The following is a 27040-nucleotide window of genomic DNA, read 5'->3' as shown; positions in this document are numbered from 1 at the left end:
AACAATTATTAATGAATATCAATGAGACAAACATTCATATCAACTAACATTCATTAGGCATTCAAAAACCATCAAAGGAAACTTAGTTCAGAACATCAGAAATATCAAAAGCATTACAAAATACATGTAGCGATCATACCTCTGTATTTTTTCTCATCAATTTTCGCACCTTCTTGAGTTTGAAGCACTTGGAGTCCAAGAAAAAAATTCAAACTCCCATCATACTCATCTCAAACTCATTTAGCATAATAGTGAAAAAAATTCTTGCATAAACATTCATTAATAGTACCAAAAATAATATCATCCACATATATTTATACAAATAAAAGATCATTTGAATTTTGTTTAGTGAAAATAGTGGTATCCAGAATACCCCTCTTAAAAACATTTTCAACCAAAAAACTATCCACTTTTTAAAACCATTTTCAATCAAGAGATTTGGGTCTTTGAGAGTTAACATCATTTCTAAGTATCCACATGTATTTTATGCCTCTTCTCATGTTGTTTCTCACATAACAATCACTTTTCATGTGACCTTTTTGACAACAAAAATTACACATAACCAAAGAGTTATTTGCATAAATAGGTTTAATAAATCTTATTTGTCTTCTCTTATAGACAACAAAATCATTTGCACCAGAATTTAACTTCTTCTCATGAGTGCCAAAATGAGTCTTTGTTCCATTTTCTTGAAAGCAGTTTTGTTTTTTATGTTGGAACAACTCATTTAAATTATCTATTTTTCTTTTCAAATCACCTTACTCCTTTTTGAATATTTCACAAAGTGTTATTTTTCTATCAAACTTATTTTGTAGATCAATCTCACCATTTTTCAAGCAATCATTTTCAGTTTTCAGATTTTTATTTTCTTGAAAAAGACGTGCATTATTTTGAAGAAGAAAACTAATTTTGTGTTTTAATTCTTTATTTCTAGCATAAAAATCTTTCAAACTATCATGCAATTTTTTAATGAAAGATACAAGATCATCATTAGTTTCATCATCACTTTCAAATTGAGAGTTAGAAGTTGTTACCTCATTATTTTCAATGGCCATAAAAGCTAGTTGAGCAGATTTTTCTTACTCTTCAAATTTACCATCGGAGTTGCACTCATTCCATGTAAATTGAAAGTTGTTGAATCTTGGTTCTCTTTTAGCTTTCCTCTTCTTCATTGGACACTTACTCATATAGTGTCCAAGTTAGCCGTATTCATAGCATTTGTCACTTTATTTTTTGTTGGCCTCATACTTTCCTTTGTTTCTTACATTGTTGAATTGATTAGAATCTGAATTGCTAGGTCCTCCTCTTCTAAATCTCCTTTTGTTGAGGATCATCTTGAAACTTCTTGTGATAAAAACAAGATCACTGTCATCAACTTCCACATCTTCTCCATCCAAGGAGGTCGAATCATCTTCATCTTGAAATGTTTTTAGAGCAATGCTCCTTCTTACCTTTGCATCTTCTTTCTCTTATACCTTAGTCTTAAATTTCAACTCATAATAGGTCAGCGAATTAATAAGTGATTCAATAGGCATAGTTTTCAAATCTTTAGCCTCCTCAATAGCAGTCACTTTACTTCCCAATCTTTGGACAAGGCATTCAGGATTTTTCTGTTTTTTTCACATAGAGAGTATTTTTTTTTCAGCACTTCTAAATCCTTAATGAGATCATTGAATCTTACAATATATTTGATCAATATTTTCATGAGGTTCCATCTTAAACGACTCATATTTAGTAACTAAAATAGATTTTTTTTTGTTCTCTAATATTCTCATTATCTTCATGAATTTCTTTCAGTTTGTCCCAAATTTCTTTAGCTGACTTGTAACTCTTGACTCTAATAGATTCATTTGAATCTAAAGCACTATATAACACATTCATGACTTTTGCATTTAAGGTGAGATGAGTTTTATCAACTGTAGTTAATTTATTTATAGTTTTTTATTTTGGTCTATGAATAATATCATCTACTATAGAGGTATCATATGAACATTCATTAACAATAAATTATAATTCAATATCAATCGATTGCAAGAAAATAATCATTCTTTTTTTCTAACTCACATAATTTGATCCTTAAACATAGGTGGTCTAATCACAGATTGTCCTTCCAAAAACATGGCATTGTTGGTTGTCATCTTTACTCCTAAACCGCTTGAGCTTAATCTCTAGAAGACCAAATTCTGATACTAATTGTTAGACCCGAAAACAATCTAATAGGGGATGAATTAGGTTGAATTATAAAACTAATCAAGTTATGGACATTTTTTGCTCAATATGAAATTTACTCTCTTTTCTAAGTGATCACACAATGAATCAATCAATAAATGAACAATATCACTTGAAAGAAGTAGAAAATATAAGCAATTTAAAGATCACAAGATAACAATAAATAAATAAGAAGGGAAGAATTGCAAACCAATTGATTACCAAGCTCCTCTTGAACTTGTAGATCAATTCAAACAAGTTTCTTCAAATTGATGAAATACAACCAATCTTGTGTACAAAGGAAGGTTCACTTCCTCCTTGCCCCAATTTTCACTTGGTCAAGGTAGGAAATTTTACTATCCCTCAGGACAACCCTCATAAGCCTACATTACTGAAGTATTCACTCATAAATGAAAAGTTTACAATGAACTTCACACCACTAAAACTACAAATCTTCTTTGGAGAGTGTTTTCTCATTAAAACTACTCTATATCTTTTGTATCTTCAGTGTGCAAAAGTTATTTGAAATTTCTAACCATACTCTATTTATATGAGACAAAAAAAAGTGTTTCATTAATACTTTCAATGGATAGAAAGTAGCTGAAGAATCCACTAGCCGTTGGAAGTATCGGACGTTCGGTACATCCGAAACATGCATCCGACAACAGGCAGTGAGTTTGAAAAATCTTCTTCAATTTTATCGGACGTCCGGTGCTTACGTCTGAAAGCAGACAATGAGTTAGAAGGAATATCTCAATTCTTTCAGACGTCCGGTATTGTTTTTGTAAGCGTCCGACAGCTTTCGTCGAGTTTGAAGAATCCTATCGGACGTCCAATACTTGCGTCCGATCGAAGTCAGTGAGTTAGGGAAAATGTCTTATTTCCTTTAGACGTCCGGTGATAGAGTTCTTCATGCGTCCGAAGTTGCGCAATGATTATCGGACGTCCGATCCAGTCTTCATGAGCGTTCAATAGATTTCAGCACACTTTGTCTCTTTCAATTATACTTAATCTTTGAACCTGATTTGCTTCATTGTTGAAAAGATCTTTGAGAAGATAATAGTACTATCTATTTGTTTTGTAAACATCAAAAGACAGGAATCAAGATCAATAATGTTACACAATTTTTTTTATAATCTATCACCTCAATAAACTTATATATGATACGTAGAGTTACATTCTTCCATTATCATCAATCTAGATCTTGTATAATTTAATTATAAATATTATTATTTCATAAATGTACTGCATAGAGTAAAGAAGATCATAATTTTTTGCCTTCCTAAATATCTTTAAAAAATTACTAAGGGATCTAAGTATATTGATCTTATTTGGGATATTAATAAAACCCTTTAAGGATATAGTGGTAGATGGTTCTAATTTTGGCATTTCAATACTCAAAGTGATCAAATCCGACCTATTCTATATTATCACATGTGAATCGTATTAATGGAATTTATTATATTGATATTATGTGTCTTATTATTTATAAAGGTAACATAATAATAACTTATACTAAATATTTCTTTCTTTTTTTTAACAAAGTTTCTCTTCTTTAAATAACATTGCAATACTTTCTAATGCTAGGAATGGCAATTAAATTTCAAAAGTTTAACATAGTCATAATTTTTCTTTAAAAATCTTTTGGTCCAAAATCATCTAGTTTTGATGATTAACAAATCGATGATGAAACACACTGTAGACACCAAAATTTTATTTTATTTTGTTTTGTTTTATTTTATTTTATGCCACCAAAGTTCACAAAACGATATTTAGTTATTTTTATTAAATTAAGTTCATCATCTTTTTAAAAAAATATAATTTTTTTTGAAAGGAAAAAAAAAGAAAATTCTCACAAAATTTATTTTAATCTTTTCAAATTCAATTTCTTCCAAATAAAATGAAATTTTTTGCAAGGCAATCTCAATTAGGAATTTAACATTTTGGTTAACCTAAATTTGTTTTGAAAAACAAAATAAAAAGAAAAAATAAAAATAGGTGGAAGGCATGCAAATTGGCTAGGTGGATTAGTTGAGCATTGACCATATGTTTTTGTCTTCTTGCACAACACATGCCAAAGACTAGGTGGCAAGATAGGTGTTGAATTGGGAAATATCTGGAACAAAAGAGGAAAAAATCTGGAAAAGTGAAAGAGGAACTTCGGGGCAGGGGAGAAAAACAAGAAAAAGAAAGAACGAAAGAAAAAAAGAAAGGAAGGAAGAGAAAGAGCTTCGGGGGGGGGGGGAAGAAAGAAAGGAAGGAAAAAGAAGAGAAAGAGGGGAAGGGAAAGAGAGATTCTGGTGAGTGCAAGAAAGAGAGAGTGAGACTGGAGAGGAAGAAAACGAGGAGAGAAACTGGGAAAGAAAGATAGAAGCAAAGGGAAAAGGGAGTTGCGGGGAAGAAAATGAAAGGGAGCAAGAAGAAACCAGAAAAGGAAGAACCTGGGGAGAATCTGGAGAGGATTAGAAGGGAAACAGCAAAAAAAAAAACGAAAGGAAAAGAAAGACAAGACAGAGAACAAAGGAAAGAAAGATTTTTTTTGCAGAATTGTTTTTAGGGTTCAGGCTGATTTTCCGTCATTTTGGGAGGCAAACTTCTCCACTGAATCGGCTTCTTCTTGGATGTTTTAAGAGATCTGGGACATCTACTTAAGCAAAGGTTCAACTTTCGTTCAGAGATATTTTTGAAATAACATCAGGAAGGCATGCAAATCGGGGGCTCAAAAACAGCATCTTGTCATTCCTTACAATTTTCTGGGTTGCAGGTCAGAGGAGTTCCTCACCATTTTTCACGTTCTCTGGGGATTATTTCATGTTCAAAAACACTTTTTGGGATAGAGGTAATCCAACTGTGTCCTTTATTCATGGTAAACTTCCATTAATCTTCATTTGTGCTTTAAGATTTGGTGGGTTTGCTTGTGGTTTCTTGCTTTATAGTTCGGGTACCCATTGTTGTGACTGATGTTGATGATTTTTTTTGTTTTTGTGAATGTGATGTCCTGCTCTTGCTCTTAGATCCCTTATGATAGTCGAGTCCATCAAGGTTCTTAAAATGAAAATTGAGCTTGAAACTTTGCTGCAACAAAGCTTGAACTTCTTGGCTTTGTTGCAGCAATATTGACAGATGCGTTGTTTGGTCGCATGAAGTGTTGGTTTGCTTGAACTTTTGGATTGCTTGCTGTTTGAATGCGATATTATGTACAACTTGCAGCGATGTTGATGTAACATCAGGCCGCAATATGGCAATTGTCTGTTGCAGCAATAGACATTGTTTTGCAATTTCGAAACCACAGTTGCTCTAACTGAAGTCTAGGCTCCCGTTCATTTGTTCTAGTTATAGCATTTGTTCAGTATTTGTCTAGTCTCTTCTTTTTTCTCTTACTTGGAGTTCAGCGGCGTTTGGTGATGGGGTGAGTTTGTGATTTTGAAATAACTGTCCCTTGCTAAAAGTTTTAAATCAGAAATTTGGAAGGCACCTGAGATTTTGAAGTTTCCTTGTTCTTTCTCTTGCGGATTCTATCAATTCAAGTTGTTGGGATTTGATTCGATTCAAGTTGGAATTGTGTTGAGGGAAAATGACTCCATGAAGTTTTGTGTCTTTGGTTTATGAGTTTAGATTCTTTAACTAATTTCACTAAAATAATTTGATTATGTTCAGGAACCATTTTGCTCATTAAGAAAATGGTCAAAATAATAGCAGTGATTTTCTTTAACATGTTTGCAAATCTTCATGAGTTAATTCAAGTTTTATCAATAAAATTTCAAATGAACTCGTTAAATGTAGATTTTGGATGCTTCATGAGTAGTGAATTAAGGTGATGGCTTTTGAATCATTAGTTTGCATTTTGTTTGATAAAGTTGAATTGTTTAAGTACTTGCTTAGTTTAAATGGCGTTTAATTTGTAAATTTTAGGAACCTTGAGTTGATTTCAAGTAATTGGTTGTGTGTTTATTAAATAAATTGGTGCTTTGACCATTTTATCTGTTTTAGAGGGTAAATAAGAGAAATTTCGTATCATTAGGCCACCAATTCAAGGGAGGTACATTCTACTCCTTTATTTTAATTTTACTATTACTTGATCTTATGTGATTTATGTGTGTAATAGCATGTTTTTGAATTTTTTTTATTTTATTTTGTTTTATTTATTTATTCACTTTATTTTTTTTTAATTTTGTATATTTACTTTGATTTAATTTTTGATTGTTTGAGAGGCATTTAAATGCCAAATTATAATAGTTAAGGGGTTCAAAACATGTATTTAGATAGAATATGTAATAGTTAGGTAGTTATTTTATTATTTTATTCTTTCCCCCTCCTTAAATTGTAGTTAGGGCCCCTAAATGTAATGGTTAGGTCTTTATTTGCTGTTATTTACTTTGTGTGCTTGCATGCTCGTATGTTTATGTGTTTACTCGCTTTCTTACGATCTTTGCATTTAGATATTATGCTTATGTGCTATGTGCTCGATGTGATTTATGTGTTTACTTGTTTTTATTATGTTTTATATGATTTATTTGATTATAATAAATGCATGACATCATCACACTAATCCAATGCTAGTTGTGGCCACTCTCCCCAATTTCTCACTAGTCCAACGCTTTTGAAGAGCTTATAGACATGGGTTAGTCCAACGCTAGACTCTTAGGCCGTCCACAAGCTAGAATCACATGTTGGTGTGACAATCGCAATATTTCATGCATATTTTCTACTCTTTAGGATCTTTACCATTTTGCATGATATTTTCTTTATATGTATATCCCCTTACCCCTATGTGTGAAAGATGACATTTAGATTTGCATTTCATTTAAGAAAAATTAGAAAATATGTTAGTACATTTGCCTGATTAGGTTGGGGAGTACCCTTTAAATATGGGATATGGACGAGTATGACTCTTTAGTTTTGGCACGCTCGTATCTCCTCTATAAAATGGAAAAATTGAATCACGAATCTTCGTACCCCCGTACCCGTTATGTTACATTTCTCTTTTTAGGTCACGTATATTTGTATATTTTAATTTTTCTAAGTCTCATTGTTGCATATTCGTGACCTTTTCAAAGAATCACTTTTGGGCATCGCAATTAATGCGATTTGCACCAACTAAAATCCGAAGAGACATATTGACCTTTCCAATATTCATTAGGTCTAAGTTTGCATTCATATAGTAACATCCAAATATGATAAGTCTTATAGATTAAACTAAGAAAATTTTCCGACTAAATCACGCAACTAGCTCTGGTTAGGTTGAAAGGGTGCATTGAATTTTATCCTTGTCTTCCCTTTCTTCAAGCGTGATTCCCGAACCCTTTTCTCTTGATTTTTAAAGATTTGGAGTCGTTTAAAAAAGGTTTTTCCTATTTTTTATTAAAAATATATTTTTAGGTGATTTGGTACACTTTAACTCAATATCAAGTGGCGACTCCTATTTTTTATTAAAAACCCTTTTTAAACTATTATTTTGGGCCCAAATCGTCGCACTTCTTAAAGTCCCATTTTAGGCCCTTTTGCTTTATTTATTCTCTAAAAATCAAAAACTCATTTTCATTCAAAATTAATAAAAAATCCATTTTTATAAACTCGTATTTTATTTTTAAAAAATGGGGCGCGACACACACTAATGGTTTACTTGAGTGCTTCTCATAGAACTTCAACTAATCACAATAATGATAGAAGAGGTTTGCAATTGAAAATGTTCCAAATGTAAAAAAGTTGAAGATTGTAAGAAATTGCAAGTTATTAAGAGAAGTGGATGACCATGTGGATGCACAGCCAAAAATGTGCGGATGTCCACATGGCTGGAAAGTTGAAAAACAAAAGATTGATGGAAGGCATGCGAATGCAGTGTGGACAACCATACAGACATCAATCGGATGCCATACAGACGTCTGGTTGACAGTTTTTGTATCTAGCAACTAGTTTTTCCTGCATTAATTATTTGACCATTGGAGGGCATTTTAGACCCGATTTTCACTATTTATATATATCTTAAAGTTGAAATAATTAGAGACTTTGGCCAAAATTGTATACAAACTTCCTACAGTGATTTTGTGTAAAAATACTCCTCCCATTGTATACTTGTAGTTCTTTATGACGTTGAAAAGCAAAGTATACTCTTCAGTTGTAAGTCAGCATTCAATCGTGGATTTGAGAGGGTTAACTTGAGTGAGTTGTAAAACTCTTTGATTCAACTAGAGTTAGCTTAGTGAGCAAAGAGTGATCCTTCTTTCGTACAAGTTAGTTTGCTTCACCACCATTTAAAGAAACTACAAGTGGATTGGACTCCAAACTTGAAGAAGATTAGGAGTGGATACAGGTGTTAAAGAGGGTATGAGACCACTATAAATCGGTTTGTCTTTCTTTTACATTATTGTTTTGGCAGTGAAAAATGGAAAAGCTCGTGGTCATGGTGGTTTGCATAGTAGTGGTTGGTTATGAAAATGGAGAAACTCGTGGTAGTTTTTTGTGGAGAAAAACTAATAGCGGAGAAAGGTGAAGAGCTGGCTGGTGAAGACTGAAGAGATAGCTGGAGGTGACTGGTGAACAGATGGTTGGTAGTTGAGTGGTTGACTGGTGGTGCAAACAACAGGCTACGATAGAGAGATTGGAATTTGGGACGGAAATCAGAAATGATTTTGGAGGAAGGTCGAAGAATGAAACCTAACCTTTAGTTCTACTTCATGTATAGTGTGAAATGACATATATGCTTGACTAACGAGTCCAATCGAGCTGCTCGAATAGGAGACGAGTGGAGTTGGCTCGGCTAGTTATTTGGGTATTTTTCTAGCTTGAACTCAACTCATTTACTGAAATTAACGAGTCGAGTTCGAGGTTGATCGAGCTTTTCAAACTACTTGAGTCGATTAACAGCATTAGTTGGTATCCTCAATTTAATCTATAAGGTTGTGAACCCTTCGAAAAATTGTCAAGGTTATTTATATAAAATTCTCCTAAAAGAATAAAAAAAGAAATACAACAATTTTAGGCTTCACATTAGGAATCAAATTTAATTGGAAATAAATATCCTCGAATGTAAGATTCTGCAAAAGAATAAATAAGAAAATACAATCAACTTTAAATCTTCACACATATTAGGACCAAATTTGATTGCAAGTAGATTTCTTTTCATGATAAAATTACTTTGTTCATTTGCCGAACAAAGGATTGTTCTTTCTTTTTAAGGATTACTCTTAGTTAATGGAGTGATACAATAGCAATTAGGAAAGAAAATTTGTTAGCATGGATTTATAAATTAATCAAAGAATTATTCTCATCATATGAATCTAATATTATAAGAATAAGTATTGAATTTCATTACGCTACTCTTTAGTGCTTGACTTTTGAAATTCTCTCTCTTTTCCTAAATAATATGTTAATACTCCATGCTGTAGTGAATCAGTTGGTTCAAAATTCTTCAATACTCTAAAGAATGAATACATTCTTTGCAAATTTGATATAGACAAGAAATTTATTGAGGCATTCTATTCAAACAATGTTTTTTATCCAAAATTGCAAACAAATGTGACCCATATAAAATTTTCACTTTTCAAGTTTTTTTTGAATCATATACTCGTTATTATTGTTCTATTCTTGTTTTCTTTGCATTGATAAACTCCTTAATTTGATGTAGTTTATGTTTTGGACTTTTCATTTCTTTTCCTACCACGTCCAGTTATGGAGAAAAGTTTGCATTTATGGCTATGGATCGATAGGAATCAAGTTTAGACTACAAAAAGAATATAATTGAGATTTAGACAAACAATTTTGCACCATATAAAAGTCAAATGTACAAGTCAAATGTGCTAGTAAGGATAAATTAGATGCAATTAACATAAAAGCCAACTTCGATTTTTTTTTTTGGTTTTTCATTTTTCCTTTTATTCCTTTTCTTTGGCAAATTGAGCCTTAGATTTAAAATTTTGCAAGATGTTCTTCAATATGATGAGAATCTCATTATTTTATAAGAGAAGAAACTCATATGAGTTAGTCTTGAACTATAAATACACAATACAAGTTTAAATCCTATAATGTATAGAGCTAAGGTTTTGTAAAGGAGTCTAAACAACCCGAACAACTTCAATCTTGTTTGATTATTTTGACGAAGTTAAAATTTTGTTCAAGATTGGCTTGTTCATTGAGTTGAATGTTGTTGAGCTCGAGTAGCTTCAACTTTCTACATGTAAATTTCACTTATATGCTAATCGAGTTGAACTTGAGCCAAGCTTGAACGTTTATCAAACATAAATTGCTGCTCAAACTTATATTTGATTAGCTGGTGAACAAACTCAAATGAGCTCTTACCGAGTCGAACTCGATTCGAGTATCCAGTAGTTTGACTCATCTTTTAACCCTAAACATAGCTTCATTAAAGGTAGCAACTCAGCTAAACTATATTAATAGTTGATGTCTCACAAGAATTAGCCAGTCTCTTGACTTGATAGAGTTTAATTCTATTGATATATTCCCTTTGCTTCTATTGAATTTAATTGGTGGATCACATGCCAAAAAAAATGAGAATCTCGTGACTATTTAAAATAAAAGGGTCATATAAGTATATAGTAAATCATGATTATGGAATAAAGATTTGCATAAATGTACATAGTATACATTGCATCATTTTAAGGTAGCTTCTTTACTAAACTATGTATGAATTGCTCATATTTTACTACAATGAACTAAGCTTGGAATAAATTTAATTCTATATTGCTTCTATTCATAAGTACTATTTTTTTTTTTTGGGCTTTTAGTGTCTAACTTTGCTTGAATGGTAGAGATTTAAGTAAGATTATAGTGTTTATGTATAATTGTATACATATATGTATCCATGTATGCCTATGGAACTTTGTTATTCGTATTTCTATATGTAAGTAAGATTATAGTGTTTATGTATAATTGTATACATATATGTATCCATGTATGCCTATGGAACTTTGTTATTCGTATTTCTATATGAATTTGCATGAATAATTAATCAAAGATTGAGTAGTTGAAATCATACAAGTTGATAATGGTAGAGACTTAAGTAAGATTATAGTGTTTATGTATAATTGCATACATATATGTATCAATGTATACCTATGGAACTTAGATATTTGTATATCTCTATGGATTTGCATGAAAAATTAACCGGAGATTGAGTAGTTGAAATCATACAAGTTGATAATGTTGGAAATGTTCCTTCTTAAGAAGAAAGTTTTCTATTCTCTTAATTTGATAGGTTATATACTGCCTGATTTCTTTTTCTTTTCTTTTTTCTAATTGTGCTTCTAAAGCTAGTAGCAAAATTAGATAAGTTGTGTTGCAAAATTTGGTCACCAGGAAGAATCTACAGGATTATAAACTATAATTGTTTAATCAAAAGTCCAAATAAATGTTTAAGAATTTCAAAACAAATTGATAGGGAAGAAAATTTTAGGGTTAATACCACTTTGTCCCCCCAAACTTTGGACGATTACCCACTTCAGTCCCTAAACTTAAAAATGGGACACTTAAGTCCCTAAACTTATAAATAGCTCCCACTTAAGGAAAATTGTTAACAAATCCTGAATGCCGTTGGTGGTCGAAGTGTCTCATTTTATAAGGACTTAAGGATTTAAGTGTCTCATTTTATAAATTTAGGGACTTAAGTGGGAGGTATTTATAAGTTTAGGGGCTTAAGTGTCCTATTTTGAAGTTTAGGGACTGAAATAGGTAATCGTCCAAAGTTTGGGGGGACAAAGTGAAATTAACCCAAAATTTTAGATTTTAATCTTGAGAGATATATAGGACTGGGGGAACAAAGGGTTAATTTCACTTTGTCCTCCCAAATTTTGGATGATTATCTACTTTAGTCCCTAAATTTCAAAATAGAACACTTAAGTCCCTAAAACTTATAAATTGGGACACTTAAGTCTCCAAACTTATAAAATGAGACACTTAAATCCCTAAACTCTTATAAAATGGGACACTTCGACCGTCACGGCATTTAGGATTCTGTTAACAATTTTCCTTAATTGGGAGGTATTTATAAGTTTAGGGACTTAAGTGTTCCATTTTGAAGTTTAGGGACTAAAGTGGGTAATCGTCCAAAGTTTGGAGGGACAAAGTGGAATTAACCGGGGGAACAAATATTGCATAAGATACAGTTACCCTCAATAAAGCATAACATATACACATTTTTTATTTGTAAGCACCAAGCTTTTTAGTTGATCTTAAGCTATTTTGCAAAATACTAGAATATCATATATATTCATTTATCAAGAACTATAATAATATACAATCATAAGTGTGATATCCTCTTTCAATGACCTATTGGTTTTGTTGAGTTGAAGTATTAAATGCAAATTACTTGTGAATGTCCTATTATTTTTTACTAAAATCCATCAATACTAAGACGAAGAGTGGGAGTTTGTCAAAACTAGGCCATAAACTCTTAGCTTGTAAGATATTTGATTGACAAATTGTGTAATACAATCGCACTAAGTTGCATAATCTGTAATCTATCAGATAATTTTTCTTTGTAATAGTTATACTACCCTTAACATATAACAATAGGTTGCAAAATAAATTCTCCTCATATGTATATGCTAATGAATGAAAGATAAGATTATGAATTTTAAGTTTTGTGCTTTGCATAGACCCCAAAGTTATAACATTTATTTGACTAATTTTTTACCTAAGTGAATAATAGAAGATCAGCATATAGTCACGAAATTTGTAAAGCACAAGTGGTTTCAAGTTCAAATAAAATATATTCTGAGTATGTAGCAAACTAATTGTTTTATTCTATGCAGTCCACACGCAGACAATCGCGAAATTTGTAAAGTACAGGTGGCCTCAAGTTCAAATTGAATATATTCTAAGTATGTAGCAAATTAATTCTTTAATTTTGTGCAGTCCACACATAAATAAAATGTCTTAGTTAACCATTTGTTGTAGAAAATGTAACATCTAAAATATTTAAAAAGCAGCCATTCACTTATAAAGTTTTTGAGCAAGAGTAATTGATTAAAAACATAACATAAAAAAGTCAAGAGTCAAAAATTTTATAAAGATAGATGACTTTTTCTTCCTCTTTTTGATTATAAGTATTTACACTTCTTCAACATAGAAAGTAGTTCTAGCTTTAGCTTACCACAGTTGATTTATAACATTGAGTTTAAGTTTCATTTTTTTTTTTTTGGTAATATATTCTGAAATACCTGAAATAGTTAAAGCTTTTTTGTTATCTTACTTTCTTTTAAGACATAATTTGTCTGTTACATTTTGGGGAGAATTCGTCACGTGCACTGGATATGACCCTCGATGCTAGAATCACTAAAAACAACAATTGGAGCAGAATCTTTTCCTATGATCAGCATGCAACACCGATACACTAACAAGACACCAGCACCAATATAATAACGGGGTACGTTTGCTCTTTTTTACCAACACTACATCGCTAGACCACAGAAGTTGGCAACAGAATCGACCAATACCTGTTAATAATCTATAACATCACCATCGACCAAATTATGATTACAAAATCCTTAAATTAGTTATCAAATGTTGTGGCCCGACTTTGCACAGTTAATGTCCTGTAATGTATGTCAACACTGTAAGAGACGGTAGAGAATTTTCAGCTTTAGCTGGCACATAAATAAGCAATATTAGATTCAGCTTTATTTCGTAGTTCTTTCTTCTATTTGATCAAAGCATCCATCTAATTGAACACCAAAGCTTTGTTAAGCTTTCCTCAAGTTTAGAGATTGCAGTCTCGTGCATGTATAACGAAATAAATATTTGAATTCTTCCATTTTGTGAACTCATTTCCTTTGACTGACTAACCATACTTTCCTAACATACATAGTATTATTTTCCCAAGCGAGGCTCACGATCATTACAATGCAGATATCTAAGTGGGCATCCAAATCCGGGATAAGGTGCAGAGATTATGTTGTTATACAGAAGCCCGTACCCTGGAATCAGGAAATGGAATGGTGTTGTAAACATACAACATGCACATGGGAAATCTTTTTCGTGCAAAGCTTAGAAGGTTGGTGATAGCTGTAACTGTATGGCACCAGTGGTAGGAAAGGAACAGGAGTGTTTCAGCACGTTGGTGTCACCAATGTTATTCAGTTCTCTGTTATATCTTGGCCTAAAGCTCCGCCGGAATCAGGAAAATTGGCAGCTAACGGTGGAGTGGGACTTGAATCCGGACTGCTTTACATGATTGAGCTAAAGTACCGTACAGGGGACCCTTTTGCATTGCTATAGTTCAGAAGGTTGTGTACAGTGTGTTTGAACACTAGTGATGCTTGTTGATGCATTGGGGTGATATTCCTTTTGTAAAGCTTACTTTCTTGATCAATCAAAGTTCTCATTTTGCCCAAAAAAAAAAAAAAAAAAGTGGGCATCTAAATCTTTGTGCATGCCAAATCTCCACCATATATACAGTAGTCTGCAGTTTTGCAACCCCCTCCCCTCTCTCCCCCAAACAAACAAAACAACAATAGAAGTGAAAAATGTAAGCATGCACGTTCTTGAGTTAAAATGGAGAGAGTGGTATTTAGATGCAAGGATCAACTGCAAAATTTCTGCCAAGATAATACAACGAACTAGCTTATTAATTGCCTGCATTCCGAGTTTTATGATAAACTTGCCTGGTGTCAATATATGTCGCCATTCAACTGAAAACCAAGTTAAACCTGTGTTGCATTAAGTAGGACTTCAAAAGAACTCGTATGCAAGACTGTCAAAAGGCTGTAAAAGATGTGCCTTACAACCAAAATTGCAATTGGAGATGACGATCATCTCCCATAACATTAACGATCTGCCAAATCCTGCTGTATTCTCCACTTTAGCTCTGCAGCTGATCTTATAAAAAAGAGGACACGAACAAAAAAATTCTTGGCAGTGTAACTCATGGGTGTAAGGAATAATTGGTGCATTCTGCAGAGAAGAACTGCTCCGCTCTATCCATAAATCTTTCAGGAAATCTACAGTGCAACATTGCAGCAGAAGTTTCACTAGTGTATGGGTTGTGCTTTTGGCCTGTTTCTTCAGAAAGCTTCCCGACTTTACTCTCTCTTTGAATCCGCATCTTAATAGTTTTAATATTGTTTGAAGGTGCACCTTTCTGGGACAGAGTCCGAGCATTGCGGTTATTGGGCCGCTGAGATCTCTGAGGAGGAGTGTCAACTTGAGATTTTCTACATTCAGGACCCAAGTGATTAGATTCACCAGCTTCATCCGGAGGAGTGTTATCTAGCACTGCAATAGATTCAGCAGGAGCTGGCGAACTGTTTCTGCAGGACTTGAGCAAGGAAATGAGCATATCTGTGCTGAGTTCTTGAAGAACAACAGTCTTGTTCTGCTCACATCCAAAGCAGGCAGCAACCAGTGTGCCAGCCAAGATTGGCATAAACTCGAGATCACTGAAGAAAACAAATGGCAAGTCGCACACCTGTAGTTTCAGCTTCATAAATTAGATTCCATCATTCAAAATCTGAAATTTGTGTTAATCTCATTCAAGTTCATTTACCTTGTGAAGAATGGTAGGGCTCTTTCCCCAGCGAAGGACAGCTTGATTCTCGGAGTGGAAAAGTGAAAAGTAACCAAGAAGCAACAAAGATTCCACCAGCAATTGACCAATCTGACATGCACAAACAAGCAAACTTTTTGAAATTTCACCTTTTTATATACGCAAATGGATATGATAGTTCCACTGATCAGTTAAGCAAGCAATAGCAAGGGAAAGACATCAGACTAATTACAGACAGAAAAAATACTCGACTCGGACTAATGTAAGTGAAAGCGGGGGAATGTGCCCTCAGTCCAAGAAAATTCCACAAATCCACCAAACTGGCCCCACTAAAACCTAAGAAGATGGAAAAAAGAGGAACGGAGGGGCACAAAGCAGGAGTACCTGACAGTTAACTTGTTTATGTTTAATAAAGGTGCAAAATGCAGTGGCGGGGTTACTGGATAAAGAATGGGAAAAAAGACAAGTACATGGCTAACCCAGGAGAGCATGAAATACAATCATAACCACTTACTTCACTCCATGTTGACCAATAGAAACAAATATGAGTTTTGCAATAACTTACAGTGCTATTAAGACATTTCAAGAAAAAAGGTATAAGTCCAGATGCAACATAGTAAGATCCTTTGTCCTTTCGTTCTCTTTTTCTTTTGTGTGAGTCAATGAATTGTGTTGGCAGTTTCTCATTTTCTGCTTTCACGAAAAGCACTAACACCAAAGAAACTATCTAAGAACAATTAATACTGATGCAAACTTCTACAATTCTTTGGTAAGTTCTTGCATCTTTCTAACGGTGACATAAAGACAAAAACCAAATAACAATAATGTTAGCAATGCAACAAAAACCACGTCAAATACCCACTATTCCAAGCAATATTAACAAATAATGAATAAGCATTTTTACAAGAAAACTTGAGACCCTGTTACCAGTAGGACAACAGAATCTTGAGTTAAAAAAAAAAACAAATTGACAAGAAATATTGCATCATAATAAAAATCATAATTTGCTAGAACAGCTTGTACCAATGACATGCAAAGCTATTGAAGTATAGTGGTAACCAAAAAAAAAAAAAAAGGCTCATAATAAACCTACTTAAGAAAGTAATGACAATATGCCCAGGGCATAATTGAAAGAAAAAGAAATTAGGAAAGAGCAAGCAACTGTTCCTCAGTAACTCTGACAGCCCACAATGCATGAAGAGCAACAGCCTAAAAGGTCACTAAGTTTTTGAGCTGCATGCACAGTTTCTGACCATGAAAGACTGCAATAAAATCTGTTGGTGCCGCGTAAACCATAAAACCACATCCAAATGCAACAACCAGCACACCTAATAAACATTTTGATGCCAAAATTTGGAGTGAAGGATACATATAGTCTCACCTGATCGGTAGCCACTCCCCATTTGCTTGTGCAATGAGAAAGAAGAAAGCTCATCAAGTGAAAAAATTCCATTTTCAGATCTGGTCTGGCCTGTTATGTGCAGGAAAAGATGAAGGATCAGGCTTGATTACAGAGGAAATAATGTGTTTGAGGACTAACAAAGACAAGCTGTCAAGAAGGCAAGCCAAGAAAACCATTCTAACCAAAAAAAAAATTTCAGAACGCATACTCACTAGCATACTCTGGATGAAAGTTACATCAATTAGTGCCAAATTATTCAACACCTTTAGCACCGCAGTTGCCACTTCCTCAAAATTGGAAGGAAGAACATATGAAACCTGCAAAAACAATCATTCATTCTCGATTAGCATGCCAAATAGAGAAATCTTAGAGCTTTATCATGCCCACAAGAAAGGCAAAACTTCAACCAGAAGACATTTCGGCTTCCATGGTTTTTCAGCCAGTAATTATTAAAGTTTAGAAAGAGTCATAAAAGATGGTTCGATCCACTTGAATATTGAGCTCAGAAAGAACAAGCTATAGAATAAACAGATAAGCTTAAATAAAATATTAGTACCAGAATATCTAAACAAGAATAGTTAACTCCAAACGAAAATGCTACATAGGCAAAATGACCAAGTAAGCCAATTAAACATCTTAATTTTATGTTTGTTTTTCACCCCAAGCCCCTTTTTTATTTTTGGCATTAAAGATTATCTTCTAAGCCCCACAAAATCCCTCCTCAAAGATAACCGAGTTCACAAGAAGCATTCATGCAGATATTATTGCTTAGATAGCTTGCCAAGTGTGGTGAAGCATGGTTGTCAAAACATATCATCCTAAACAATTAGAACAGCTAGATCTTAAAGTGTAACACGCACTAGGTGCATTTGGCACTACAAGCATTAACAGACAATTAACAGTGGCATAAAAACTTATTTTCATTTTCAAAATAACTTCAGCAAGAATTAGGTGTTGTGGTAAAAGATCAAAAATTTTACGAAGGCCCCGGTAAAAACATTAATTCATGTAACCCTCTTAAGATAACTTAGACGACTTCAACAATAAGTTTACTGAAGGAATAGAAGTTACAAAGCAACTTTACGCTGCGATTCTCTATGCAACATTACATTGATTCTAAATCTCAAATGGGGAAGGTTTCCCACTATCAGGAAGGTATCTTGCTGGATATAAGCCCCAAAGGAATACACCACAGACAATTGCTTTCATACTTTTCCTTGTTTTATCAACAAAAAGTAAGGGCGTAATTTTCAGCTTTTAGTTGCAATTTTGGAAAAGAACTGTAAAATATTATATTTCTCAAGAAGATGATACCTGTTAAGTAATAAAAAATCCCTACTAGATTCAACTCACAATCACATGGGATATCAACTCACAATCTGCACATTTTGAAGACAAACTACATACAACACGGTTTTTATTTGATGCATGGCCCTTCCATGAATGCCAACTAGTATCAACAAAGATGAGTTACATTTTCACCACCTATATACTGCAAAAGAATCACTTAAAATTTTGGGGATTTTATGCAAACCAAAAAACCTTTTGTGAAACTTGTCATGCCAAATCCAAACTGCCGGCATGACCAAAGTGTCATACAGACTTGTCATGCCCCAGTACAAATCTGACCGACATTTGTGCTTACTACCAATGGCTAGGAAAAACACAATTATTAACAGCAAATTGGAATTCAAACTCAAAACAATGAACCCTCTACCTTGTCAGCAATTATGCAGATTTAATTGGAATTAAGTAGATCTACTTCTGCACTTTGAAAAGTGCAAAGGTCTTACCTGTTCAGAAGATAATTTGTTGTTGGCCTGCAAAAGCACAGCTGTCAACATGGAAGGTAGGCAGACCAACCCAGTTTCAGATATTGCAGAAAGGAGAAATGCTACGGGTTGTTTCATATTAGATCTGATTTCGTCCTTTTGTTCGGTAACCATAATTGTTGACTTCTCTTCCTCCTTTAAAGAAACAGGACTATTAGTATTATCATCACACTGGATGCTTGGGGACTCATCCTTAACATCTATAACATCTGTCTTTGTGTTAATAGATTCGACTACACCAAAATTATCCCTTTTGTCTGATGAACCACCACCATCAAGCAATGCATCAAGTGGCTTATCTTCTGGTACATCAGGTAACCCTTTCAAAACTACAGCCTCAGCCACTTTCACCCCTACACTCCCACTTATGCACTCCCTAGGAAACGATTCCCAGTCTATTGAAGATCCTTTTCTACATCTGGATGTCAGAACTGCCAATAGGTTAATGCTAAGAAGTATGGAAGAAGGAAAGGGCGAGCCTTCTATATGGGGCCTATCATAAAGAGCAAAAAGGTCCCGCAGCCGATGAATAACCTGGTATGCGATCACAAGCTCTAATAAACCATCTCGCATCTGGATTTGACGTTCATCAGAGCTTACATGACCCATAATTGTAGCAACAGTCCAAAGAAAACCATCCAAAATTTCACATACGGACTCCAGATTACCACTTGATGATTTACTCAACATCAAGCTTGTGGAACCAGGAATATTTGCTGATGCTGCAATTTTAATATAATTCTCAAGTGCTGCAGCCAACATGGGGATTATAGGTGGTAAGAGATTCTGTGAAAGAAAATAACTTCGATTACCAGGCACTGTTAAGACTACCCTAAGAAGCCTTAAAAGGCACAATGTAACCTGGCAGGCTTCAGGTTTTGATGTGTGAGAAGCAGGAAGAGCAGAGGCAATAAAATCAAGTAGACCAGCTTGGCGACAAGCCTGCAGCTCAGTATCCCTTCCCTCCAAGAACTAATCCATGAGAAAAAAAATCATGGTTACTTTTCCCTCTAAAACTATCCAAATAACTAACAAGTAACAAATAATAACCAAAGGCAGATAAGAGATACAATCAAAGAAATGAACAGGACTTTCTCCAATATGATCTGGCGAATGATCCAGTTGTCTACTTGACCTCTTATCTTTAGACAATCAAAGAGATTATAATATGAGAACTCATACACAAAGACAAACTCAGTACCTTAATTATTTCGGCGGTTATAAGACCAAAACTTCCAGCACCTTCTTTTCTTGCTTGCCGAAGCTTTTGAAGTTCCTGAAGCCATCTTGCAATTTTTGCCCTTGCCGTTCCTACCGCAGCTCTGTATCCAATACTAGCAACTTCAGGACTAACTGATGGCTCCACAAATTCATGCTTTAAAGCCATAAGTTTCTGGCGAATTTTTTTGACCCTTCGCTTCAGTGAATGTTGTGATTGCGTATTGCCTGTTAGAAGAGCACAGCTTCCTGAATTACTGGTGCCGTTAGCTTGCCAATCTTCACCATTATTGTTTGGTGTAGATCTACCCTGATTGTCCTTATTCAAGGACCGACGAAAGAAAGGTGAAGTTTGATCCCTGAAATCCATAGAAGCTCTTTCCCTTATTTGCTCCAAATAAAACTTGCGACGCTGTTCGCTTTCACTAAGTCTTTCAGTCAATTTCTGGGCCAAGAGTTCAGCTTCCTCCTGTTGAGCTTTAGCCCTAACCTCTTTTCTTCGCATCTGTTCCATGGCCTTTGCTTCACGTGCCGCACTAGATGCTTTACGTTCTTCTTCCCTTCTTACTTGTGCCTCTTCCTTTTTCCGTTGTATGTCTGCAATACGTTGCATTTTTTCTGCCTCAAGAAGCTTCTTGCGCTCTAAAACAGCTTCTTCCCTTGCCATATCTTCTTTTTGTTTAGTTTTCAGCAATTGAAGTTTCTCAGCCCTTCTCAACTCTGAATCATGTAACTTTTGACGCAGCATAAGCTTTTTATTTTCTTCATTCAATGAAGTAATGAAGCGCACCTCATTAACTTTACTACTCTCATCATTAGCTCTTCTCACTACTTGAGCAAGAAAAGCTTCATGCCTGGATTCACCGCGCTGGTGGCGGGCATACATTACCTCTCTTAACTTCATGTTACGTTCAGCCTGGTACTCATTGACACGATTCAGTTTTTCCGAGGTCCGCTGAAGCCTTTGAACTCTCTCGCTCTCAAGTTCATTTCGTATCCTCATAGCCCGTGCATGCTTCTCTTCTGCTTCTTTTTTCAGATCTAGAGCAGATTTTTTCTTTTTGTCAGGAGACATAAGTTTATCGTGCAATACCCGTGCCCTCTCAGCGCTTTTCCTGCTCATACCAGGTGAATGTGAGAAACGCGAAGAAACGCGATGTGGAGGTCCAAGTATGTCTTCCCAGTTCCTCTTTTCCTTCCATGCATCCATGGATTTCCATAAATTTCCATTTCTCTTTTCCTTCTCCCTTTCAGACAAAGGAATTTGCTTTTTCAGGGTATCAACAGATTTTGAATTTCTATCAGTCATAGATTCTGAGGGCTTCTTGTCCTTCTTAGGAAGTACTTGATCAATTTCACAGGGAGCTCCAATAAGCTCCCGCTTGTTCTTTCCACTGACTGCACAAGCAGAATCTCCTTTAACAGGCAACCTAGACCCGCTAGAATTACACCTATTTGAGTCGATAGTTCTTTTTTCTTTACTTGAGTTCCCTCTTGAAAGATCAGAAGCTCCATGCCGCTTTCTTGGCTTCAGAATTGATTCTTCAACATTACTTCTGGTGTCAATTTCACCATTATCCCCCTCCATGACATCTCTGCATCTGTAATAGCCACTATCACAATCAGGCTTCACTTTTTCAGCATTGCCAACACGTGCACTAGCTCTTTCTTGCTGAATTTTCCTGAATGCCTCAAGAGAAGAAGAAAGTATCTCTGCCCTCCTTGGGGAAGTTGTCATTCGACGTACCTGAAGACTAATTTCAATAAAATTAGATCAATACCAAAAAATAGAAAAAACACATCAACAATCTTGATAAAACTCCACCAGAGCTAACCCATTAAATTCTTAAGAATTTTCTACTAATTGTTACATTAAATGCAATATGGAACTATCTTGAGGTGACAAATGCAATGCCATGAATTAGTTCTGCAGTGACAATGGTGGCCAAATTCATAACAGAAGTTATTTGCAGTGCTCAAAGATATAGTCAAGTATGTCTCAAAATCTCAATAATTGCATGCTTGGTGACTACTACTCATTCACTACCGAAAGACTGTCCAATGGAATCACAATAAGGAAATCAATATACAGAATCAACAAACACACATACAGAGAGAGAGAGAGAGACTTAGACTAGTTACTAACAGACCCAAAAGGGAAGATTTAAGGTTCTTTATCCTGTAACATCATCCAAGAGGATTTCCAGTATGTAGCATGTTGGAACACTTGAAAGCATAAAAGACACAGCAAACTAAGTTATAGTTAAAAGCATGAACACAAGTTTACAATATGAGACCCTTAAAGTTTTTAATTGCGACTGTCCCTCATGTACAATTAACTTGATGTTGGGAAAAAGAACAAAGAAAAGAAGAGCTCTGACCTCCCATGAAAGCGCATGTGGCCTGCGATGATCAGACTTCATATTTAATGGTGCCCCATCAAGTATATGAGATGAGGATTTCTTTACTTTCTCAAATTCCTCCACCCTAGAGTTCAGTTCTCTAAAATCAGATGCGGCTTCCTCAAGAACAAGAATGGCCTCTTTCATCTGCTCCAAATCACACTCTAATTCACAAAGAAGATAGAGTTCGTCTATGGCCCTATTAAGATTCTCAAAGAGAAAGCACCAAAGGCGTTCCCTGAACCGTTCTTTGCTTTCATCTCCATTTGCATCAGAAAAGTCCATGATTTCAGTTTTATCTAAGTCAACAAGAACACCATCAACTGTTGGAGACTCTGAGTTTCCAAAAGAGCTTAGAGCAATAGATTCTGCAGTTGTTTCAGGCTGAGTATTTTCAAATGATGTTGTCTGTGTATATTCACGAGATACCATGTCCGGCATGATGTCAATAACACTATCTTCAGAAACATTAGAACAACCTGCTTCCTGTGTGACACCAAATGCAGGACTCATGAGAGCCTCTTCCGTATGTGAACACAAATTCTTATCTGCAGAGAGACTTTGAGTGGTGAACATTCCAGCACCACCCACTCTCAGTGAAGTAGAATCCAGCAAAGTCACTAACAATTTTGAACTCACATCAACAAGAGGTAGTTCAGTAACTTTAGAACATCCAGCTTCACGTCCAACAGCAGGTGTCAAATGCACGTCGGTTGCAACAGATGAAGGATTTTCATTTGACTGAAAATGGGTATCAAGACTTTTCACCAGCTTAAGTCCAGTGTTATCCCTGGAATCTGGGGCGGAACCATTTGGGTCGATTACACTTTCAGTATTTAATAACGATCTCACATCTTCTGAAGTCACTTTCAATTCATTCACCTCTTTACAGTTGTTTCCCAGAGACTTTGTCCTAGGCAACAATGCATCAGGTGCCACAACAAGATGATTTTCATCTAAATTTTTTGTGACAAGATTATTTTCCTTCTGATCAGAAGAAGAGCATGGAATGGAATTATCAACTTTCTGAAATTCTGTACGATCTACTGTTAGACATTCAGTCCTACCAAACTTCATCTCAGATCCAACAGCCTTTTCCTGGTGCAAGAGCAAAGCTTTTTCATCCAAATCTCCCCACTTGATTTTTGGAAGAACATCAGAATTCCTTGTCAGAGAATCATTACAATCAGCTCCTTGAGACCGCCTCTGAACAACTCCAGCTTTAAGACAAGAATTTTTGTCCCTTAAACCTACCAAGAGCAGCGAAGTCACAAACTATTATCACAAAAGAAATGCAGTTTCGATTGCATCGCATATATGACCTCCATCTATAACACATTAGTAGAATCAATAGCATACCTGGGTCAACAATAAAATTATGTGTACTTGCTTTTGAAGACTGGCCACCATTTCTACGATTGTCAAATTTTACCTTCAATGAATGACCCTCTGGATTATGAGAACTTTGTTTGGCAGAGAGTCCTCCAACCCAACCATGTACAGAGAACTTTGAACTGCCTCTATGCTTCTGCACAGAATACCATATATTATTAAGAAAAAGACAAAATCATGCCCTAAGGAGATTTCCAATATCTACTGATCTCAGCTCCTCAAGTGGGTGGTTCACAATGAGAAACCATAGAAGAATACAACCATGCCTAGCAAACTTGTAAAATTTAGGAACAAAAGGAACCAAAATATCCAATAGCATCTCGTCATACGACTAGCAGGCCAGTGCTTGCCCTTGTTTCATTAAAAGGAAAAGTAATAGAAATGGACAAGAAGAAGTACAAAGAACAACCACCTAAAATGAACAAAAGTAGAAGAAAGGATTCTTCTACAAAGAACAGGAAGAAATGGACCGGAAGAAGTACAAAGAACAACCACCTAAAATGAACAAAAGTAGAAGAAAGGATTCTTTATTCAACAAACATGGTAAGAAACTGTGTACCAAGCATGACCCAATGCATCTCACATTAGATGTGAAAGGAAGGAATTTAGACCATAAAACGCCAATTTTTACATTTCATTCCCAATTTTTTTTTATATTCAATGTTAATACAGCAGATTTAGAATTCCAACACATAATTTCAGCACTTTCGAGGTGCAAATTAACTGAAGCTAGTTATCTGAGGAGCCTAAACATGTTTGGAATTAGTAGCTGCTAACAAGGTCTGCATCTGACTACAAAAGACAGATTCAATAATCAGAAACATCAAATTAAGCAGAATAATATAGGCATCTAAATTTTGTAGAGGCAAAAGGCTGGTACAATTCTATGCTGAATAGCTCTTTACACCTCAGAGTCAATTGGCACTTGTTGATATTTATCAGGGGCAAGAAATGAAGTAAACCATTGCAAATATTAGAATAAATCCATGTTATGAGAACAATTAGATCATAGGATCCTATTTTGTCAACATAGATAATCAGCAAAATATCAGCACTTTGTTTGGGCTTCTAAAATTTAAGTAAATTTTGAGTATAAATCTTATGTTTTAAGAGTATTGTTTGAACTAGATAATTATACGTAAACCTAGCATTGAGTAATTCATTTTATCTACTCCATCATATATGAAGAGTTTATCTCCACATACAGAGAAAGACTGTATCTTAGAAACATTCGAGAAAAAAGGATCATGCTCCCTATTTCTTCTAGACATTTGAAGAATCCCACCCCTAGCATTCTGCAATTATGACGGGAAGCGCCCTACATTCCTGATTTTGTTCCACTTCGTGATAATCTGCTATCTAGGTAAGATTGGAATAACTTTATAAACTAGTGCACAAACATGAAAGCTCCACGGGCTTACAATAACTAAACAACCATGGTAAACTTTAGATTAGCTTTTAAAGCTGTAAGCCAAACAGAAGGTAATATTAAGACTAATTTATTTGTGTAACTCAAGGCCAAAAAAAAAAAATCTTGGGCTCACAATTTCTGTTTCTTTTACCAGCATATTATTCCCACCAGACATGCCGCATAACATAACATTATTCAGAGATCGCTGCAAAATGTGAGAATAGAATGCTTTCTAGATTGAGAGTCAAAAACTGGAGTATCCAGCCAGATCCTGTACAAATTTTTGAAGTGAAGCAGGTGCATTCCATTCCAGTGGAAGCAAACAGAATTCTTTTTCATAAACGGTTTACGGTCAAACGTATCACCATACCAGAAGTGATTTCTAACATCAAAACTTCAACTTTCCCATAGGCTAAACAAAAATAAACTATCCTCATTCCCTCTCCTCCCTCCTATGTACTGAAGTAATCATCCAAGACAAAGAAACTAATACAATAACATCTAATTATATCTAAACACTTAAGATATCTCATTTGATAAGTCTTGCTTCAGAAAGCTTCCTGTATTACCCAGAAAATACACTACCCCAAAAAAAAAAAAAAAAAAAGAACTGGAGTAATTCTTCTAAATGCATGTGATCGATTGTTTAAGTGTATTTCCAAAGCCATTCCCTATTAATCCTTCGGCAAAATATAGTGAAATATAATATATTTCAATCCAAAAAAGTACAATTATAATGTTCTTGATTATTCAGAAAAGCGTATGAAAAAAAAAAATCAAACCTTTTTAACTTGCAACCATCCAGAACCTTGATCATCCCCTCCTTCGCTGCTCTCCATAAAAAATCTCTAAATTACAGCAACAACAGAAAACCCAAAACGGAGAAAAAAAAATTTTCCCTCTCACCAAAACATCATAAAAAGTACAGTACATTACATGGAAGTCAAATTATTCCTTCCTAAAGCAATCCAAAAAATTAAAATTAAAGAAATCAATCTGGTGGCATTTTACACAGTTTACAACAATTCGATGATCACAATTACAATAAAATGATGATCGGACAAATGGGTTTTAAAGAACAAGCTGTGAATTTGAACACATGGGAGATTTTTCCCAGAAAAATCTTGGGATTACATGTTTTAAAGGGTGGGACTTTTAGTTGGATTTTGTGAATAAATTTGCAGAAACTTTTTAAAAGGGTATAACCGAAACATTTTCTGGGCTATGTAGAGGTAAGAATAAGTGAGGCAAAAGGGTGAAAGAAAAAGAGAACGTGATGAGAATGATAAGTGCAAAATTACCAATGATGGGAGACTGAGGAAAGGAGGAGTGGGAGGGAGAAAAGTAGAGAATGATTTTATCTGACAGATATGTCCTCACCTTTCAGAATTAATAACATTTGGTGTCCAAATGTGCATCAGATTTGTGATACTTATTGAGCCCATCATGCACCTTTAGCTGAAAAACAACAAAAACAAAAGATATGTACACACGCAGACGCATATATCTGTCATATGTTTTCCACAAATTAATTTGGATTATCTTTCAATTTCATCATGGGTTACGGTTCGGTATCAGAGCCAGATGCCGTCTTATTGTTTTCTTCAAAATTAATATTCTAGCTTTGATTAATCTGTGTCTTGTTTTTATTTTCGGAAAAATTAATTATTATATATC

General features: G+C 34.6%; 1 protein-coding gene and 1 long non-coding RNA gene across 3 annotated transcripts; one reads left to right on the top strand and one right to left on the bottom strand.

Annotated features, from left to right (window-relative positions):
* The first annotated feature begins 4331 nt into the window (after nt 1-4331).
* LOC140005359 (uncharacterized) lies at nt 4332-14715 on the top strand. 2 transcript variants are annotated; one of them, XR_011813186.1, is made up of 4 exons: nt 4337-5047; nt 12975-13043; nt 13455-13588; nt 14071-14715. It is a non-coding gene; the product is annotated as an uncharacterized lncRNA (long non-coding RNA). The 2 variants fall into 2 exon arrangements; XR_011813185.1 differs by having other exon boundaries at nt 4332-5047; nt 12975-13588.
* A 138-nt stretch (nt 14716-14853) lies between these two features.
* Nucleotides 14854-26825, bottom strand: LOC113740194 (uncharacterized). Its single transcript, XM_027267725.2, has 9 exons — nt 26146-26825; nt 23920-24088; nt 22540-23810; nt 20142-21905; nt 18902-19912; nt 17321-17425; nt 17088-17177; nt 15707-15817; nt 14854-15628 (listed from the first exon to the last, which is right to left on the bottom strand). Exons 1-9 carry the CDS (start codon nt 26200-26202, stop codon nt 15086-15088), a joined length of 5121 nt encoding a protein of 1706 aa, XP_027123526.1. The 5' UTR covers nt 26203-26825; the 3' UTR covers nt 14854-15085.
* Between the last annotated feature and the right edge of the window lie 215 nt (nt 26826-27040).

Source organism: Coffea arabica, chromosome 4c, assembly GCF_036785885.1.
Source record: "Coffea arabica cultivar ET-39 chromosome 4c, Coffea Arabica ET-39 HiFi, whole genome shotgun sequence".
In the NCBI taxonomy this organism is placed as follows: domain Eukaryota; kingdom Viridiplantae; phylum Streptophyta; class Magnoliopsida; order Gentianales; family Rubiaceae; genus Coffea; species Coffea arabica.
The sequence above is the reverse complement of the archived record's forward strand: the minus strand, read 5'-3'. Positions and strand labels throughout refer to the sequence as shown.

Excerpts from the sequence above, each read along its gene's own strand:
- LOC113740194 (XM_027267725.2), bottom strand. The coding sequence starts at position 26,202 with ATGGAGAGCAGCGAAGGAGGGGATGATCAAGGTTCTGGATGGTTGCAA. Across the intron at positions 21,906-22,539 it reads CACATGCGCTTTCATGGGAG|GTACGTCGAATGACAACTTC; the intron begins GTCAGAGCTCTT and ends ATTAGTCTTCAG. Across the intron at positions 19,913-20,141 it reads TAACCGCCGAAATAATTAAG|TTCTTGGAGGGAAGGGATAC; the intron begins GTACTGAGTTTG and ends CTCATGGATTAG.